Raw genomic sequence first — 18,389 nt, forward strand, 5'->3', positions numbered from 1 at the left:
ATATTTTTTTTCTCTATAAAACTATTAACTTTATTATTAAAAAGTCTCCATGTACATGAAACAAAACTTTTTGTGAATACTAACTACCAACCATCTTATTTTATTAGACATTATTTATTATTACCAATCACATAAATTTTTTATATTAAGCTATTAAATAATATATCAATCTTATTTTTAAACATCTTAGATTTTAAAACTCATATGTAACAATAAAAAAGTAAGGATGTTTGGTTTGCTGTTGAATTTTTTTTATATATTATAAAAATATTAAATTAATATTTTTTATAATATAAAATGTGGTTTTGATTGCTTTACTAAAGAATTATAAATCATTTATTATAATTTTAAAAATTGAATTAAATATTTTTATGTAGTTTTGAAAACAAATTAATTAGTCTCTTAATTAGTATTGACCAATTTTGTTTCAAAAAAATATATTCTTTTCTTATCTATTTTTTTCATATTATTTACATATTTTATTTTGTTTTATGTTTCATAAAAAATACAAAAATAATGAATGAAAATAATGAAAAGGATTAAGTTATGAATGGATCCACAATCAAAGGATTAATTACATAGTTTATGAAACTATAAAGAGTAATTAATTATCTATAATAAACTATAGATATTGGTTTGGAAATGTGGATGCAATGCAACCACAGCCGGGAGAAGTTCTCCGACAATATTAAATTCTTCATTAAACAGGTCCCGTGTTTTTCGTATTCTACCCAATCACACACAGCCACGTAAGCAACACCACATCACATAAAACCCAAACCCATTGGCTTCCCCTACCTTTCCCTCCATATCCAACAACCAAGAAAACAATATAAAAAACCTTCGAAAACTGCAAAAACCCGAATATTCAAAAGCCAACAAAGCTGTCTTCCTACCTCACGGCACCGACCAACCAAAATTCTGAGAGATTACTGTTCCTGTTGGGTTTCCTTTTGCTCCACAGCTTTCTCTCTCTTACCTTCTATCCAAAAAGAAGCAATCTTTTTTCTTATCTCCAAACAAAACCTTAATAAAAGAAAAAGGAAAGGACATCACTTTATGTTTCAGAAGCTAAACCCAAAACAGACCATCAATTCAATTCCTCAAAAGACTCAGACTTTTCACTGTTTATAAATCCAATTCTATTTCATAAAAAAGCCCTTCAAATTGTTTTTTCTTGATTTGATCAAATCCAGCAATGATTTTACCAAGACTTTTCCTTTTTGTTTTCTTTTTTTCTCTTGTTTTATGCAATGAGCAATTCAATTCTCACGTTCTTCCAAGACCCTTGATTTTAGAAACAACCCAGCTGAGGGAAGTTGACAATGAACTCAAATTGCAATGTACAAGCTGGAGATTTGGTGTTGAAGCTAATAATTTGAATCCATGGAAAACAGTTCCCCTGGAGTGTGGAGAGTATGTGAAAGATTACATGCTTGGAAGAGCTTATAGTTTGGATTTAGAAAGGGTGTCTAATGAAGCTGGGGTTTATGCAAAGAGTTTGAAATTGAGTGGTGATGGGAAAGATATTTGGGTTTTTGATGTTGATGAGACTTTGCTTTCTCATCTGCCTTATTATGCTGATCATGGTTACGGGTAAGTTTCCCTTTATTTTTCTTTTTTTTTGGGTTTTGGATTTTTGGTTTAGGGTTGTCGAGTACTTGTTTGGATGTTGAGAAAGTTGTATAAACATGAATGACTTGAATTTTTGGATAATTTTATGGAATTCTGTTTGAATCCCGTTTGGTTGGTGCGATTTGGATTGTGTAGGACTTGAGAAAGCAATACATCTAAAAAATGAATGAGGTCTAATCGATACAATTAGTGTTTGGATACTGAATGTGGTAGAGCACTTGATTTTTGAGAAATTTTCTTTCGATTTATTGGTGGCACCTTGGGATCCAGACTAGTTGTAACTAGTAAGGGTCAGGTTGATTGGATTAGTAGGTTTTTTATTCATCTTGTTTTGATTCTCTGTTATGGGGGTTTTTTCTTGAAACAAATAGTTAACTAATGTAGAGTTTTCTAAGAAAATAGTTCTTGTGGTGTGCTTTTGCAGCTTGGAGATATTTGATCCAGCGGAGTTTAATAAATGGGTTGACAAGGCTATCGCACCTGCTCTGGAGCCGAGTTTGAAGCTCTATAAGGAGGTCATGGGTCTGGGCTTCAAGGTTTTCTTGCTGACTGGACGCAGCGAGATGCAAAGGAGCGTGACAGAGGAGAACTTGATCAATGCAGGGTTTCAGAATTGGGATAAGCTTATTTTGAGGTGAGTATGGAGGCCTTTTGTGACTGCCAATATGGAAACTTTGATTGGTATGTATGTGCTATAAGTGAAAATGGATATGAATGTTGCCTCACTATGCCGTTTTCTGCCAGTATGGAAACTTTGATTGGTATGTATGTGCTATAAGTGAAAATGGATATGAATGTTGCCTCACTATGCCGTTTTCTGCCAGTATGGAAACTTTGATTGGTATGTACTATGTGCTATAAGTGAAAATGGATATGAATGTTGCCTCACTATGCCATTTTCTGCCAGTTTGTTCATATGTTATAGTTTTTCGCCAAGCACACCGATGCATATGTATTTGTGGATTGATTGTTTATGGAAGGATTGAATCTTTACAAGGGAGGCCATGTTAGCAATCCATTATATGTAGGAGGAGAAATCTCGCAACATATCCAGGGATAATAATGAAAAATGAATCTCTTTTGCGAGAACACTCAAGTTATACTCTTACAAAAGAGTATGGATTGCAATGTGCTTTAAAAGATCTGGATTGCATGCTTGTCTGAAAACAAGAAACCACTTTTGAAGCAAACCAACAAGCCTAAAATTGTGAATTATATGATCCAGGCTGCCCTTTTGTCATTTCTAGGGCTAATGTAGTTCACTAACTGGTAAAGGCGCCAAATTCTGTGGGTTAATCTTAGGCTAATGAACTGGCAACTTTATATATGAACAGTGAGCTACATAGCAGAGACTCCCATTACAATTATTATCCATGTGAGCTTCACCAGTGTTTTGTTTTCTGCTAGGAACTTGAAATAATGATTGTGTATGTGCATGATTTTTTCATGTTTAATCATCAACGACGAACAGAGAAGGATGAAGTAACTTCGATGACTCATCATAGAGATTGCCGTACTGATAGCTTGACATTTTCATGTTAATTCTCCTCCTTTTCCTGTTCTTCGTTTAAATCATGAGACACGTTGAAATTTCTATCACGAAGAACAAGCATGCACTACTTTTTTAGCGTTGGCTCTGTAATAACTGGAGTTAATTACTGTGCTTTTGCCTATAGCCTAATGAAGTCTTCTTCTTTGTGTTCGTCAGGGGATCTGAGGATCATGGGAAATTGGCAACAATATTCAAGTCGGATAAGAGAAGTGAGATGGTGAAAGAGGGATATAGGATTCTCGGAAACTCCGGAGATCAATGGAGTGATTTATTGGGATCCTTCATGTCAAATCGCTCCTTCAAGCTTCCGAATCCTATGTATTATATTCTTTGACATGGCCAAAATTCTTCTAAAATCATTGTGCCCTGTATAAGTACCTGTGTAATATGCAAGAATCTGATGCTGTGAATTGTAATGACTTTTAAATTCTCTTTTACCGTGTAATTTATGATGCTATGCGAATGTTCATGGCACTGCTGTTAAATCTAGGTGGGTTGATATATAGACCGGTGGGTTAACCTTGAAATGATGTCTTGGTTTTTTTTTTTTTTTTTTTAAAAAAAAAAGAGACTAGTTTGAAGCAAAATTCATTGGAATGCTCGTGATTATATCATCATTGTTTCTAATCTAGCTCCTCTTTTTTTTTTCTTTTTTCTTTTTTCTTTTTTGCTTCTAGCTATTTATATTTTGATTTTTTAATAATAACATAGTGCAATATTTATTTATTTATTAACTTTATCTCATAGATTCTTTCCATCAAAGATCTGTAGCAGCAAGATGTAATCAAATGGTGAAGAGGGAGGTCGGCTTCCATGCTAATAGGAAGCACTACTTCCTTTCTATATATATTATCTGTAATTAATCATATTTTACATAGATTTTCTCAAGTTCTTAAGAATTATAAGTTAATATTTGCAGCACTTTTCTGTGCTCAAGGGAGTACAAGGAGGAATCTTCTCAATGTTTGGCTTGAAAAAATATTTATTTTTTATATTTTTTCAAGCTAAATATAGAGCCGAAGAAGCCATTAAAGAGTGTCTTAATTTTCAACTGTATTATTAAAGAGGAGCACTGTTTGGTAGCCCATCTGCACTTCGAGGCCCAGCTCTCTTAGGTCTGCGATTAGGAACCAACGGATATGCTTGCTTTTCACGGTCATTATCAACCAAAAGCCAGACTTACAGTTAGATTGTGTCATTTATGGCCGAAAATAGAGGCTTCCTGACTCTTGTCGATAGGATGATGATGATGAGATCGAATGTAATAATAATTATTTTTTATTTAAAAATATATTAAAATAATATTCTTTTTATTTTTAAAAAATTAAATTTAATATTAACACATCTTGTAAAATTATAAGTACATTCCAAGATATTATCATGCCAGGTCACTTCTTGGTAAGAAAGCTAAGATTAAATACTATTAATAATATTTGAAGATCGACCCGAAAAGGGTTTAAGGTATCGGTAAGCTCGGATCATTTATTTTTATTATTTTTTTGGTATTTAATTGGTTAGATTTGAATGGGTCAATTAAGTTATTAAAAGATTGATCGAGTTAAATAAATTTATCTATGTTAATATCTTGTTCAATTTGATTAGAAATCCGATCTAAATGAAGCTTCAAGTCCTATATTTCTCGGATCAATTTATCAAATTATACAAGATTCAATAACTATGTTTTTTTTCTAGGAGTGATCATTTTTGGTTCGGTTTTTACCTATAAAAACAACTACACCGAAATTTTGTAAAATATATATATATATATATATAAATATAAAAACCGAACCGAAAATGGTTCCAACCTACCAGTTTCGGTATGGTTTCAGTTATTTTATATTAAAAATTGAAAATTATATTATTTTTTTGAACTTTCTGATGGGCTCTTTTCGGTTCGGTTCGGTTTGGTTTATTTCTTAACTAAACCAGTTTGGTTTGGTTTTTTGATTTCAGGCTTCTGAAATCAAACCGATTTTTTAAAAAAATATTTTTTTTCATGGTTTAATTTTTTTAATTATTATTTTTTAATTTTTTTAATTTAATTAATTTATCAGTTCTTTTTCTCACCTCCAGTTTTTCCATAATCTCCTCACTCTTTGAGATTACGACTTCAATGATAATAGAAGGTTGAGGGCATCAATTGCATGATTCCACACAGTAGTTGTATAATAACTATATAATTATGATAGGCTAAACTTTTTAGTCGTCCATGAAATTATTATTTTTTTATTTCAAGAAAGGATAGTTATTCCCCCCCTCCCCCCACATTTAACAATCAAAGCCAAGCAGATTCCCAGCTTCCACTTATTGCTACTGACTACAAGTGGAAATGCATTATAATTGCAACAAATGTCTTCCTCAAAGGGATCCGGGTTTCGACTTGTGACAATGCTTAAGTTACGGTCCAGAGAATTAATCAGAATTGAGTGGGAATGCTTTGTTTTGATCAATTTTATTTTTTTTAAAAAAAAACATAAATCAATTGGATGGCATGAATAATGAGATAACCTGGATTTTTAATTGGATAAAGTTAGATCTTTAATTTTTTTTCTTTAACTTGAACCGATCTAGGGTCCTGTTTATTTGCTGAAAAGTAGTTTTTTTTTTTGAAAGTGAATTCCAGGAATGTGAATTATTTTCTGATGTTTGGTAGTGTAATGGAAAATAAATTAGAAAACACTTTCCAGTGTTTGGTTATGTCATGGAAAATGAGTTGTAAAATAACTTATTAATGTTTTATTTTTCTCAAGTTTATTAAAATAATAAGAAACAAATATTACAAATTAAAAAGTTGAATGAGAATGAAATTGAAAAAAAAATATAATTTCATAAATTATCTCAAATAAAATAAATAATAATCAAAATAATAGAGATCAAATCTAAAAAATAAAAAAGAAATGAAAGATGAAGAAATTAAAATAATAATAATTAACATTTCATAAATTATTTCAAATAAAATAAGTAATAATCAAAAGAATGATGATCAAATTTGATAGATAAAAAATTTCAATAAAAAAATTATAAGGAAAAAACAAATAACAATTATAAAAATGAGGACCAAAATTGATATAAAATTAAATTTTAAGAGATGAAATTAAAAAATAAATATTCAAAACAAAATATATATAGCAATAAAAAGTTTGAGGACTAAATTTAATATAATCAGCAAATAATATGACATTTCTAATTTTTTCACAACTTCCGGAAAGTGTTTTCCGCCCAAATTTTTCAGGAAAACACTTTCCTGGAAAGCAAGCTAAATTTTTCTTTGATTGAAAAGTGTTTTCTGTTAACCAACTTTTCTAATACAAACAAACATAAAAAAATTTAAAAAATAATTTTTCAAAAATTAATTTATGAAAAACAAACATGACTTAGATCATATATTAATCAAGTCTCTGATCCGGGTCGAGTTTTATAAAAATAAATTATTTTTTATTCCCCTTGTCTGTTTTGGCGGTGGGCTCGTGGCCTCGTGTGGCATGTTTTATTCTTTGATATTTTGAGGTTGATCACACGACATTATTGATTAAATAAATAAATTAGACAACACGTAAAGTTGATTGAGTGGTTATTATTACTTGTTTTTGGGAGATAGAATTGAGTTCGTTGGTATGTCCATTTGTCCGTAAATAAAATATAATGTGCTCTCCAAACCACACTAACAGCTATTTCCTTCTATTTAATGATACCACTTTCCACGAATCCAATTATTAAATCCCCAAAAATCAATTATTTTCTTAATAAAAAATCCTCTTGTTTTTTTTCCCCCTTAAATTATCATAGGAAAATCGATGTATTTATTCCAATTATCACCTCCTCTCAATTGTGTTGACAAACAAAACTATTTTTCCCAATTGGATCCTTTATTTATTGAGCATTATCACTCTCCTTCATAGTTTTCAGATCCGATCCGGTGACCAGTTCGGTCTAAGGTTTGGGTTTCGGGTTTTGACCGGGTCACCGGGTTAATTTTTTTAAAATTAAAATGACGTCGTTTTAGTAAAAAAAACAAAAATTAACGGGTCGCAATCGGGTTTTTGACTGGGTCTTGCCAAGTCAACCGAGTTTTTTCTTCCCCTATTTTTTCTTCAACCTGGCTCCAGGTCGGCTCGCCCGACCAGGTTTCAAAACCATGCTCTCATTAATATTTTTGCCTCTAAGATCATAAAAAAAATACTTGGAGATAGTTTGGGGATAAATATTTACTTTTTCCAAATTTGTTTTTCTCCTTCTGTTTGCATGTAGCTTTTCTAGATGGATTCCAACTAAAAACCAATATTTTAGACAAATATATACAAAAAAAAAAAACCCAACATCCATGTAAGTATGCTTGCATGTCCTATCACAGATTACACCTAACAAAAACATCTTTTTAAGCTAATGAAAGCCATACCTTGCAATAACTCTCTCTTGTCATTTAGGATGAACACAAGCACGATGGGTGAGGTTTAATTAGCTCACAATTCCCTTCGGATATATAGAAGAGACGTATGCTTACTATATTTTAACTATGTTTTCCACCAAATGAAAATGACAATTTTATTTTAAAAAGAATGAATAATCTCGCATGGTTGTTATATGATACATAGCCGAATTAGGTGAGATTTCTCAATCAATTAATGTGGAATATGCTAAGAGCAAGAGGGTCAAACACAGTTTTTAGATCCCAGAAAACTGAATTGAAATAAATTCAGAGTTTCAGTGTTTTTTTAATTTAATTATGAGATTTCAATTCTCATGTTGTATAGAAATAAAATCTTTATGAATTTTTATTGTAATATAAACGGTTCATATTTGATGGTATCTTTTGATTTATGATTTTTATAAAGTAGAGGGCCAGAGAGAGAGAGAGAGAGAGAGAGAGATTGGAGCAAATTTGTTAAAAAGAAGTGTGTGGGCCCATATGTAGGTCCCACAAATTTGATGATCCAGACCATCAAATAAGAGCTTCAGTGTTTGTCTGTGGGGCCTACCTTACCACCAAACTCATCAATCTCCGCCGTTGATTTACATTCGTTTTCTCAACCAACTCTCGTAGATTGTTTTACGTGGTGTGAAACGTTCTTTCTTTTAACTTAATTATAAGTTTAATTAATTAATATATATCATGGTTTAATTGAATTTTTTTATTAAAATCTTGATTAAGAAAAGATTATAATTTATAAAAAAATTTAAATTTATTAAACTGCAATGACAAAAACGTTGTATTTATACTTTATTTTTCTCTAATGTGTTGGGACATGATTGGTTTGTTTGTTTTTAAGAGCTCTACCATGTATAAAACGAGGGTATGATTTTATATTTTTTATAGTGTTTATCATTTTAAAATATATTAAAATAATATTTTTTATATATTTAAAAATTATTTTTAACATCAGCATATTAAAATTATCTAAAAACATAAATTTTTATTTTTTAAATTATTTTTAAAATATAAAAACAAACAAATTCATAGCAAGAGAGATGCTTCTTGAAGGGGCCTTCTACCACAAGTCTTACAAGCCCTGTAGAGCAATCCACAACTCATAAACTGGTTGAATCAAAAGCATTATTCCAGAAACAAAATTGGAAGTCAAACCCATGACCTTCAATCAAGGAAACTCCCAGCTTTACCGCTAATTGTCATCTTTTCACAGTCTTCATACCTCTGGCTGGTTATTTTCCCGTTCAAACTTATTTATTTAATTATTTTTTGTGTTCGTCAAGAGAAAGATTTCTTGGTTAGATCTCGATTTACACAATATAATTTCTTATTTTATTTAAATTCAATGGTTTTAATTATCATCTACATTGTTCATATGTATTTTGGACTTTAAGTGTTTTCCAGCAGTAGCAGTGTGGAGAAATTTTTTTCCAAACTAGAATAATTACAAAAATAATTTCTAAACTAGCATCGTTTAACTAAGTTGCATATGTTTAACTTGCACAACTGCATACACAGAAATACCACGGGTATATATATATATATTTTCGGTTATAATTTGAACATTTTTTTTTAATTAACGTGGATATTTGGGTCAGCTTGTGCGCATCTCGACTAATCTCACAGACCCTGAAATTAACGATCATGTAAGTCTTCAATGGCCCTGAGGTTTGTGAGACTCGAATTGATGACCTTTAAAAAACAAACCTAGAATCTGACTAGTGAGCTACACCCCTCGGGCTAACATTTCTTCTTCTTGTTAGCGCATGTGATGCTGAAAACATATTTAAGTTATGATTATAAAGTACAATTAAAAAAATCTCAATAAAATAAAGAGATAACTCAAACGTACCACCTAAAAACGATAATATGCTCACTTATGAATACATATAACACACCGTGATAAAATTTATAATGTGTTTGTGCGTATGCTAAAAAAAAATTAAAATTCTTATGAGATGTGAATATACTATCTATACATTTGACTAGTTTAGAAATTATTTTTATAACTTTACTAGTTTGAGAATTTTTTTTCTATTATTGTTGGAAAAAATTTTTTTAGATTTTTCCAGGAAAAGAAAAGGGAATAAATAAAATAGAACAATGAAATTAAAGCCTGTCATTATGAAATGAAAAATCCATACACAATGGTATAATTGAAAGGGCAGACCTTCACCGCTACAACACAGATAAAACATCACATGGCTAGCCTAGATCTGGCTGACTCTCTCTCATTACCATTAGATTTACTTCTGGAACAGCCGAGCTTACATCTCCACCATTTCTCTTCCTCCTCAAGTACTTGTACAGATACAGTACACAAGTGCCTCTTTTAATCTTGATCCAAAGGCAAAGCCAAAACCCATTTTCATTCTAGTTTAGCCCTTTTCTTCTCTTTCTCTAACTTCTTTTCACATAATAAATCTTGGGTTCCACACTTCCACAGCAAAGTTCAATTCTATCTTCATCTTCTTGTCCTCTCTTTCAATCTCTCTGCTTCCCAGATCTTCTTTCTCTGCTCTTTAACATATACTTGCTAGTTTTATCACAATGTCTCATACCAGGCAGGGGCTAAAACTTGTGGTAGGGCTAACTTTAGTTATTTTCTTGTTCGTTGTTGTAGCTGTAGTTTTTGTTTACTTTAAAAGAAAGGCAGAAAGAAAGACGTGTAATGACATAGAAAACACTGAGGAGAAGCATGGAGATCATGGGGCTGAGACGACAGAGGACCTGGTGACTTTTCAAGGTGGTCAAGACTTAACAATAAGTGACATTCTTGATGCACCAGGAGAAGTTATAGGGAAATCCAACTATGGTACTTTGTACAAGGCCTTGCTGCAGAGGAGTAACTGTGTGAGGTTGCTTAGGTTCTTGAGGCCAATTTGTACAGCAAGGGTTGAAGATTTTGGTGATGTGGTTCAGTTGCTGGGGTGCATTAGACATCCCAATTTAGTGCCTCTTTTGGGGTTCTATGCAGGGCCTAGAGGTGAAAAGCTCCTTGTTCATCCATTTCTCAGGCGTGGCAACCTGTCTGATTTCATTAGAGGTAAGTTTGTTGTGTGTTCTTCTGCAAGTTTTATTTAGAAAAATACATGGACTTGATAGTCTATTATTGGAATTTGCAATTTCTGCTTTATATTCATTACTCCATGGTTCCAGTCTTTTTAGTTTTCTGCTGAAATGTTCTCTTGATTCAGCATCATCAAATTCCTTTTAGATCTTGTTAAAAATATTTAGGATACATTCTAGATCTCTTCTTGGGCACATTGCCAGCTAATTATGGTTTAAATGCTGCCTAATTTGTTGCTGTCGACACCTACCTTTGTCATCTAGCCTTGCCTGCGATAATGCTCGCCATTTTTCAGCTTGTACAACCATATTTTTTCTAGCTGTTTCAAGTAAAATCCTGTCATTTTCGTACTTTTGGCCTGGAAAATGTTTAGCTTCAATGGACCAACTCTGTGTTTTTTTGGCAGATGGGAAGTCTGAGTTTCACAAATGGACCGTCATTTATAAGATATCTATTGGAATAGCCAAAGGATTGGATCATCTTCACGCTGGATTGCAGAAGCCAGTAATTCATGGGAATCTCAAGTCAAAGAATATATTGTTGGATCGCAATTTCCATCCGTGTATCTCCGACTTTGGCCTTCATCTCCTCTTGAATCTTACTGCTGGCCAGGAAATGCTTGAAGCTTCTGCAGCTGAGGGATATAAAGCTCCTGAACTTATCAAAATGAAAGAGGTCACTGTGGAGACTGATATATACAGTCTTGGAATAATTCTGCTTGAATTACTCTCAGGGAAGGAACCGATCAATGAGAATCCAACCGCTGATGAGGATTTTTATCTGCCAACGTTCATGCGAAATGCAGTCCTTGATCGGAGAATTGCTGATTTATACCATCCAGACATACTTCTTAGCAATGGCGATGATAATGAAAGACCTGTAACTGAAGAATGTGTACTCAAATACTTTCAGTTGGCTATGGCCTGTTGTTCTCCTTCGCCTTCTCTTCGACCAAACATCAAGCAAGTCCTTTGGAAACTTGAAGAAATTGGAAGACAATAACATCTTTCGAAAATTGAACAGGGTTTTGGTGGCAGGGCACTGTGCAGTTGATTTCGGGCTAAAATTTTTACATTTTCATTTCTTTCAAGATCTTGTTCAATGGTTATGACAAAGTTGATGACACGGATGATATCGTCGTAACGTGCGTGGGAAAAGTTGAAATGGATGTCCACCTCAAGCTAAAAAGTCGACAATTTCAGCTACAGCACATAACAAGAAGTGGGGTTTTGTGAATTGCGATGCTATCTTTTATGGTGGAGGAAGTTTGAAGCAGGAATTCTAACTTGAAGCAAAGTCTTGCACATTCCAGCCATCAGACAAGAAATGTGGAATTGGTGATTGGCTTTGTCGGATTCCGAGACTACTTTGTTGCTAAAAAGCACCAGCGACACAAGATTATGAATCTGATATGGTCCCCCGCTTTGTTATGTGGATGCATATATGTTTACGAGAAAGGGCCAATTATCAACAGCAAAAGTGTCATGCTTATTTCCACTACCCCAGCAATTGTACCTGCAAACCTCTCCAGAATCCAATGGTAAGTTCATCTTAAATTTGCAATGCAACGAGGCACTTTTACAATTCTGTGGAGAGGTAGCTAAACATTTACTCTCTGCCCTATTCCTTGGACAAGAAACAGTGGCAGCACATGAAAGATACTGATGCTTTGGGCTACTTGGATGCTTACTCTTGCTCTACTACTTGATTAACCCGGTATTGCTCACATGGTTACATGTATATTAAACCAAAATTGACGTGGGAAATTTGTATAGAAAATCAATTATCATTTCACGTTTCTTTTTCTGTGCCTCTCTTTTGATAGCATTTCCTGTTAGCTGGCATTGAATTGTGGTGGGTAGCTTTTGAATTTTGATTGGTCTAAACCATGAGAAATTGAGAGATCACTTTCTGATTCAGTCAGGCAATAACTCAACTTTAATTTCATAATGCAATTTCAACTACTTAATAATAATGGCACTTTTGGTCAATGGCCGTCTGTGCTTTCCCACATCATCCATCGCTCTGGGCCATTGGACCAGTTCTTTAACATGGTGCGGCACTTTCTCAGCAGTAGGTTGAGCAGTCTAGCGTCACCATCCCAAAATGCCACCTGGACTTCTTCTTGCGTGCTTTGCCTCAATTGAATATATGCGTACTGTGATATTTACCATGAAAGCTGACGGTCCATCATCTTCGTAAATAAATACAGGCGAAACACTTCCATTTTCAGGGCCATTTCCAGTTAGCAATGTACAGGAAGAAAATAACATGTCTCATCTAAAATTTGCCCATCACGAAAAGAGTAAGTGCGCTTGTTGGCCACCTTTTCTTTTTTTTTTCTTTCTCTTTGGGCCATTCTTCTCTCTTTCCTTTCCTTCTCGTCTTCTTTATTGGGTTTAGTTTGGCAAAGATTTAGAAACTGCAATGAAAAGGGAAATGAAAATTGTCTAGCGCGTGAAGAAAGGTACCTTTGTCCGATAGTAGCCTTTCTTAGTGGCGTTGGCCGGCTCCATCTCGATGAGTTGCACCTCCTCATTGGTCAGTGAGGCTTTGATAGCACCTTGACGACATCTCTCTCTCCTCTTTCTTTCTTGGATTCCGCTCGAGCTTTCTTCTCTCTCTCTCTTGGTTTTTTCTTGGGCTCGGTTAGGCATTTTATTTTGACCACTGGAATCATTAAAAATTTAGCAGAGCTGAAAAAATCAAAACAAGAAATAAAATGTGAAAATGGAACTCAAATTCATCACGTCAGAATCAAACAAACATAGCCAAAACAACTGAGCTTCGCTAACAGAAACAACGTCAAACACAGGCAAGACTCTCAACATACTGATAAACATTGAACATTACAAAGTTCTTTTCCTTGAAGTCATAGGGTATCACTTTGCCTGGTATGTGCAGCAGCACTGAAAATGAGTCCTCGTCACTTTCTCCCCTAACAAAAGCCAGTATCTCAAAAGCATAACTAGTCAGCTCCCAAAATTCCAGAGGTGAGCTCATAATCATCTCTGGAAATGCACCAGCAATTGCATTAAGATCGATGTGGTGCTTCACAAACCATCCGGAGTTGTCTGCCCTCATCTCATAAACATCAAGTTGTGTGTTAGCTTGAGGGGGAGGGCCATGAATCTCAACAAGAAGCAAGCGCCCCCGAGATTCTCCGAAATACCTAACATTTCTCTGTTCCATACCATCATCGATTTGAGGAATCGGAGGCATTGGCATTTGCTTAAGCTGTTCTCCGTCAACATTTGTTTGATGAATACATCTCTATCTGATAATGATGTTGTCAGGTGATTCTTTAACAAGCCATTTTGGAGCTGATTCTCAAGCAAGTTTATAGTTGTTTTCTTGGTCTTTATATGAAGCAGCTTTGGGTTGCTTTCTTGGAATAGACCATATGGAGATGAAGGCGATAAAGCAGGCATGTTTCTCAAATTTTTTAGAGATTTATCATGATTTTCAGTTTTATATATATATATATATATATATATATATATATATAAAATACGGAAGCTGATGTAAGGCGTATTGATGGATATAATTAGATAAAATTTGTACCCATAATCATATTAAAGTGCGGTAGGTTTAGGTTAAGACAGATTACAAAATATTTTTTATTTTTTAAAATTTATTTTTAACATCATCACATTAAAACGCTAAACTAAAAAAAATTAATTTTAAATAAAAAAACATTTATCAGATTTTTGACAAATAATGTTTTGGCCGCAATAACAAACACACACTAAACCCAACTTCTAATATTTTACAAATTATAAACCCAATCCATTTAATTTTTCTTGGATTTAACTGGGTTGGGCTATATTTTTTATGAATATTATAAATATCCACGGAATTAGGCTTAAAATTATAAATATCCACGGAATTAGATTTACATTGCTAATTTTCATGGGTTTGTATTTAAAAACGGACCTATAACATAGACTACACCCTTAATATTAGGTCTAATTATCATAAATTACACCACCATTAAATTCTGTTTATCTTCCCCTTCCCATCAAGCAAAAAATAAAAAATAGCTCTTTTATGTTGTATAGAAATTTAATAAGAAATCCACTAAAATTCAAAAAATATTAAATAAAAATAATAAAAAAAATAAAAAATAAATCTACATACTATTAAATATAAAGATAAAGAAATATATGGTATAGGGCGGTTATTTCAGGTTAATTGAGTTTCAAAAATTTTAACCCATCACTTGACTTGTAATATTTTTTTAATTATTTTTATCTATTATTATTAATAATATTTATATTATTTAATTTTAACATGTTAAATCAACTCAGATAATATAAACATTACTGATGAGCAGATTTTTTTTTAACACCAATCTTACATAAGCAATGTTTTGGGTGGAAAAATTCCACAAGAGATGCTGCTTTGCTGCCAGTCTTCAAGAGTCAAAAGGACTAAAAACAAAATAACGAAAAGGTGAGACACTCAAATAAAAATAAAGAAAATTGTACACTCAACATGCAATTCTCTTTCATAATTTTTGTTTATATTGGAGCCCCTTTTTTGTCACTTATCACAAAATAAGGATACATTACCACTCAACAAAATAATTTAACGGTAAACACTAAAATTAAATAATAATAATAATAATAATAATAACTTAAATAGATAAAATTAGTTTTGTTGCTTGCGTATGTGTCGGTAACAATTTTATTAGCATTTTGTTTTTAAATTACAGGCGTGAATTTATAACATATATAAGATAATCCAATCAAAACTTGATTTAACTAATAAAAATTAAGATGATGTTTTTCTGATTTTATTTATTTTTTAAAAAATTAAGTGATGTTTTTTTGAAAATAAAAAAACATTCAAGTCACGAAAAACTCTTTAATAGTATCATTGAACCTGACATAACAAGTTAACCTTGAAACATCTTAAACCAACTATTTATCCAGATCAAGCTATAAATTGAACGTGTGAGAATTGGCTTGACATGACTCAGTTGATTAGGCGAGTTCAAAGGCAACTCGGATGACCAATTAAAACATAGTTTGACTTAAAAAAACTAAAATAATATCTTCTTTTTTTTTTAATATGAAGTGAGCGAAAGGGAATAGAGAGAGGAAACTCATGTTATTAAAGAGAAAAAAGAGGAGCAGAAAACTTTGACTTGAAAAAATTTATATCATTATTGTGTAAGACGTTATAAACTCGATTGTACAAGTTTAAGTAAAGATTAATAAAGTTTATGTAAAAAATCTTAAATCTTAAATTAGGTTTATTAAATGTTAAATTGTGAAAATGTGATGTTCTTAGGATGTAGTATAATGTAAATGACTCTAAATAAAGCATAATTCAAGAAGAAAAATTGGTATTTATGGTGAAAGTAAAGCCAACCATTTAAGAGGGGAGAAATGAGAACTTTTGGAAATAAGATAAATGTTTGTTAGTTATGTGTATTTAGTATGTGTTTTTGTATTGATGAGGATTAAAATGGATTTAATTATGCTTTTTTGTTGTAGTTTAATTTTCAATATAACTTAAAAAAGGACCATGAAAAATTAACAATGTAAATAATTTATGATTATGTGCTAGGTTGCGATATACAAAATGAATGTTTATGATGTTAGGATGGCGTGAAAATGGTTTTGGGATGTTTTGATGTAGTTCAGTATATGTGTACTTTCAGGTTTTTTTATTATGTTCTAATTAGATTATTTATTTAGTCATGGATAAGTTTGTCATTAAAAGAAAGCAAAACGTTGAGGATACACCCATTGCTAATGATGTTTAATGTTATAAATAATGGAGACACTTTATCAAAAACAAGTCATATGGAACTCAATTTAGATGATCTTCCTCTAGATCCGGGGTTAAGAAAGAAATTTTCTGAATATCATCCCAATGATAGAGACAAATTTTAAAGATCCTACTTGTAACAAGGGTTGTGTTAACCTTATAATTATAATTTTTCATAAAGAAAGATTGGGAATATATATCGACAATTTGTCTCAATTTGGTTTAAGGAGCATAGTTATTGGTTAGAGTATAATAAGGATGACGATTCATTATTTTTCTTATGTTGTTATCTCTATAGGTCGGATATGGAAAATCAAGCAAGTGTTGATTATTTTGTTGGCATGAGATTTAAGAACTGAAAGGATAAAAAAACATTCAAGATTTATGTCGGAGATCCTAATAGTGCTCACAACCAAACTGGGAGGAAATGCCATGATTTGATGAATCAAAGGCAACATATTAAAGTTGCTCATGTTGGAACTTCAAATCAATCTTGAAGATATTATCGAATTCGGTTGACTGCAACTATTGATTGTATTTGCTTTCTTTTGTGTGAAGAACTAGCTTTTCGTTGTTGTAATGAATCTAAGAACTCAAAGAGTCAATGAAACTTTATTAAGCTTCCACGGTTTCTTGCTGAACATAATCAAGGAATCAAAGATGTTGTTTTAGACAAATTTCCCGATAATCTAAAAATTAAAGCTTATAACATTCAAAAAGATATTATATGTGCTGCTATAATAGAAACCACTAATATCATCTTAAATGATCTTGGTCGCGAGTTCTTCGTTATCTTCATTGATGTGTCTCGTGATGTATTAGTTAAAGAGAATATGGTTGTTGTTCAACGCTGTGTAGATGTGAAGGGATGTGTTATTGAATGCTTTATTGGTATTGTGCATATTAAGAACATAATCGCTCTATCGCTTAAAGAGACAATTGAAGCATTGTTTTCCAAACATAGGCTTAATATATCACATCTACTTGGACATGGCTATGATGGAGCTAGTAATATACAAGCTGAATTTCATGGCTTGAAAGCTTTGATAATGAAGGATAATCCATCCACATATTATATTCATTGTTTTTCCCATCAATTGTAACTAGCTCTTGTTGGTGTGGCAAAAACCCATGTTCATATTGTTTTGTTATTCAATATGGTTTCTAGTTTGACAAATGTTGTGGGAGCCTAATGCAAGAGAATAGATCTTTTTCGTGAAAAGTTATATAACAAGATAGTTGAAGCACTTAATGATGGTGACATTTCAAGTGGTTGAGGTTTACATTAAGAAACTATACTTTGAAGAGCCAATGATACACATTGGAACTCATATTATGGATCTTTGGTAAATCTAATTATGTTTTTTTGCCTCCGCTATTGATATGCTTGAAGTCATTGTTGAAATTGGTGTAAATTCAAAGCAAAGAGACGAAGCTTATGCACTTCTTGACTCGGTATAATCCTATGAATTTCTTTTTAATTTTCATTTGATGAAAAATATACTTAGAGTTATAAATGGATTATCTCAAGCATTGTAAAAAAAAAAGATCAAGATATCATAAATGCAATGTCTTTGGTTAAAGTTTCAAAACAACGACTTCAAATGATGAGGGATAGAGGATGAGAATCTTTAGTTAATGACGTTTCTTTATTTTATGAAAGATATAACATTGATATTCCAAAAATAATTGATATGTTTATCATTCACGGTCGATTAAGGTATAATACTTAACAATTAACAAACTTGTATCATTACAAAGTTGAGTTGTTCTATACAAGAATTGACATGTAACTTCAAAAGCTTAATAATCATTTTACTGAGGTAAACACATAGTTGCTTCTTTGCATTTCATGTTTGAATCCAATTGAGTCTTTTTATACTTTTGATAAGCAAAAGTTGATTCATCTTACTCAATTTTATCCA

The 18,389-nt window shown here is 32.2% G+C and overlaps 2 protein-coding genes across 2 annotated transcripts; both read left to right on the forward strand.

Annotated features, from left to right (window-relative positions):
* The first annotated feature begins 797 nt into the window (after positions 1-797).
* Positions 798-3,714, forward strand: LOC133700002 (acid phosphatase 1). Its single transcript, XM_062123553.1, has 3 exons — positions 798-1,596; positions 2,060-2,269; positions 3,344-3,714. Exons 1-3 carry the CDS (start codon positions 1,199-1,201, stop codon positions 3,519-3,521), a joined length of 786 nt encoding a protein of 261 aa, XP_061979537.1. The 5' UTR covers positions 798-1,198; the 3' UTR covers positions 3,522-3,714.
* A 6,049-nt stretch (positions 3,715-9,763) lies between these two features.
* LOC133699549 (putative kinase-like protein TMKL1) lies at positions 9,764-12,489 on the forward strand. The gene is made up of 2 exons (XM_062122841.1): positions 9,764-10,659; positions 11,090-12,489. Exons 1-2 carry the CDS (start codon positions 10,164-10,166, stop codon positions 11,683-11,685), a joined length of 1,092 nt encoding a protein of 363 aa, XP_061978825.1. The 5' UTR covers positions 9,764-10,163; the 3' UTR covers positions 11,686-12,489.
* Positions 12,490-18,389: the final 5,900 nt, after the last annotated feature.

The sequence above is a fragment of the Populus nigra genome, chromosome 7 (assembly GCF_951802175.1).
Source record: "Populus nigra chromosome 7, ddPopNigr1.1, whole genome shotgun sequence".
In the NCBI taxonomy this organism is placed as follows: Eukaryota; Viridiplantae; Streptophyta; class Magnoliopsida; order Malpighiales; family Salicaceae; genus Populus; species Populus nigra.

Excerpts from the sequence above, each read along its gene's own strand:
- LOC133700002 (XM_062123553.1), top strand. The coding sequence starts at position 1,199 with ATGATTTTACCAAGACTTTTCCTTTTTGTTTTCTTTTTTTCTCTTGTT. Across the intron at positions 1,597-2,059 it reads TATGCTGATCATGGTTACGG|CTTGGAGATATTTGATCCAG; the intron begins GTAAGTTTCCCT and ends GTGCTTTTGCAG. Across the intron at positions 2,270-3,343 it reads TGGGATAAGCTTATTTTGAG|GGGATCTGAGGATCATGGGA; the intron begins GTGAGTATGGAG and ends TGTGTTCGTCAG.
- LOC133699549 (XM_062122841.1), top strand. The coding sequence starts at position 10,164 with ATGTCTCATACCAGGCAGGGGCTAAAACTTGTGGTAGGGCTAACTTTA. Across the intron at positions 10,660-11,089 it reads CCTGTCTGATTTCATTAGAG|ATGGGAAGTCTGAGTTTCAC; the intron begins GTAAGTTTGTTG and ends TTTTTTTGGCAG.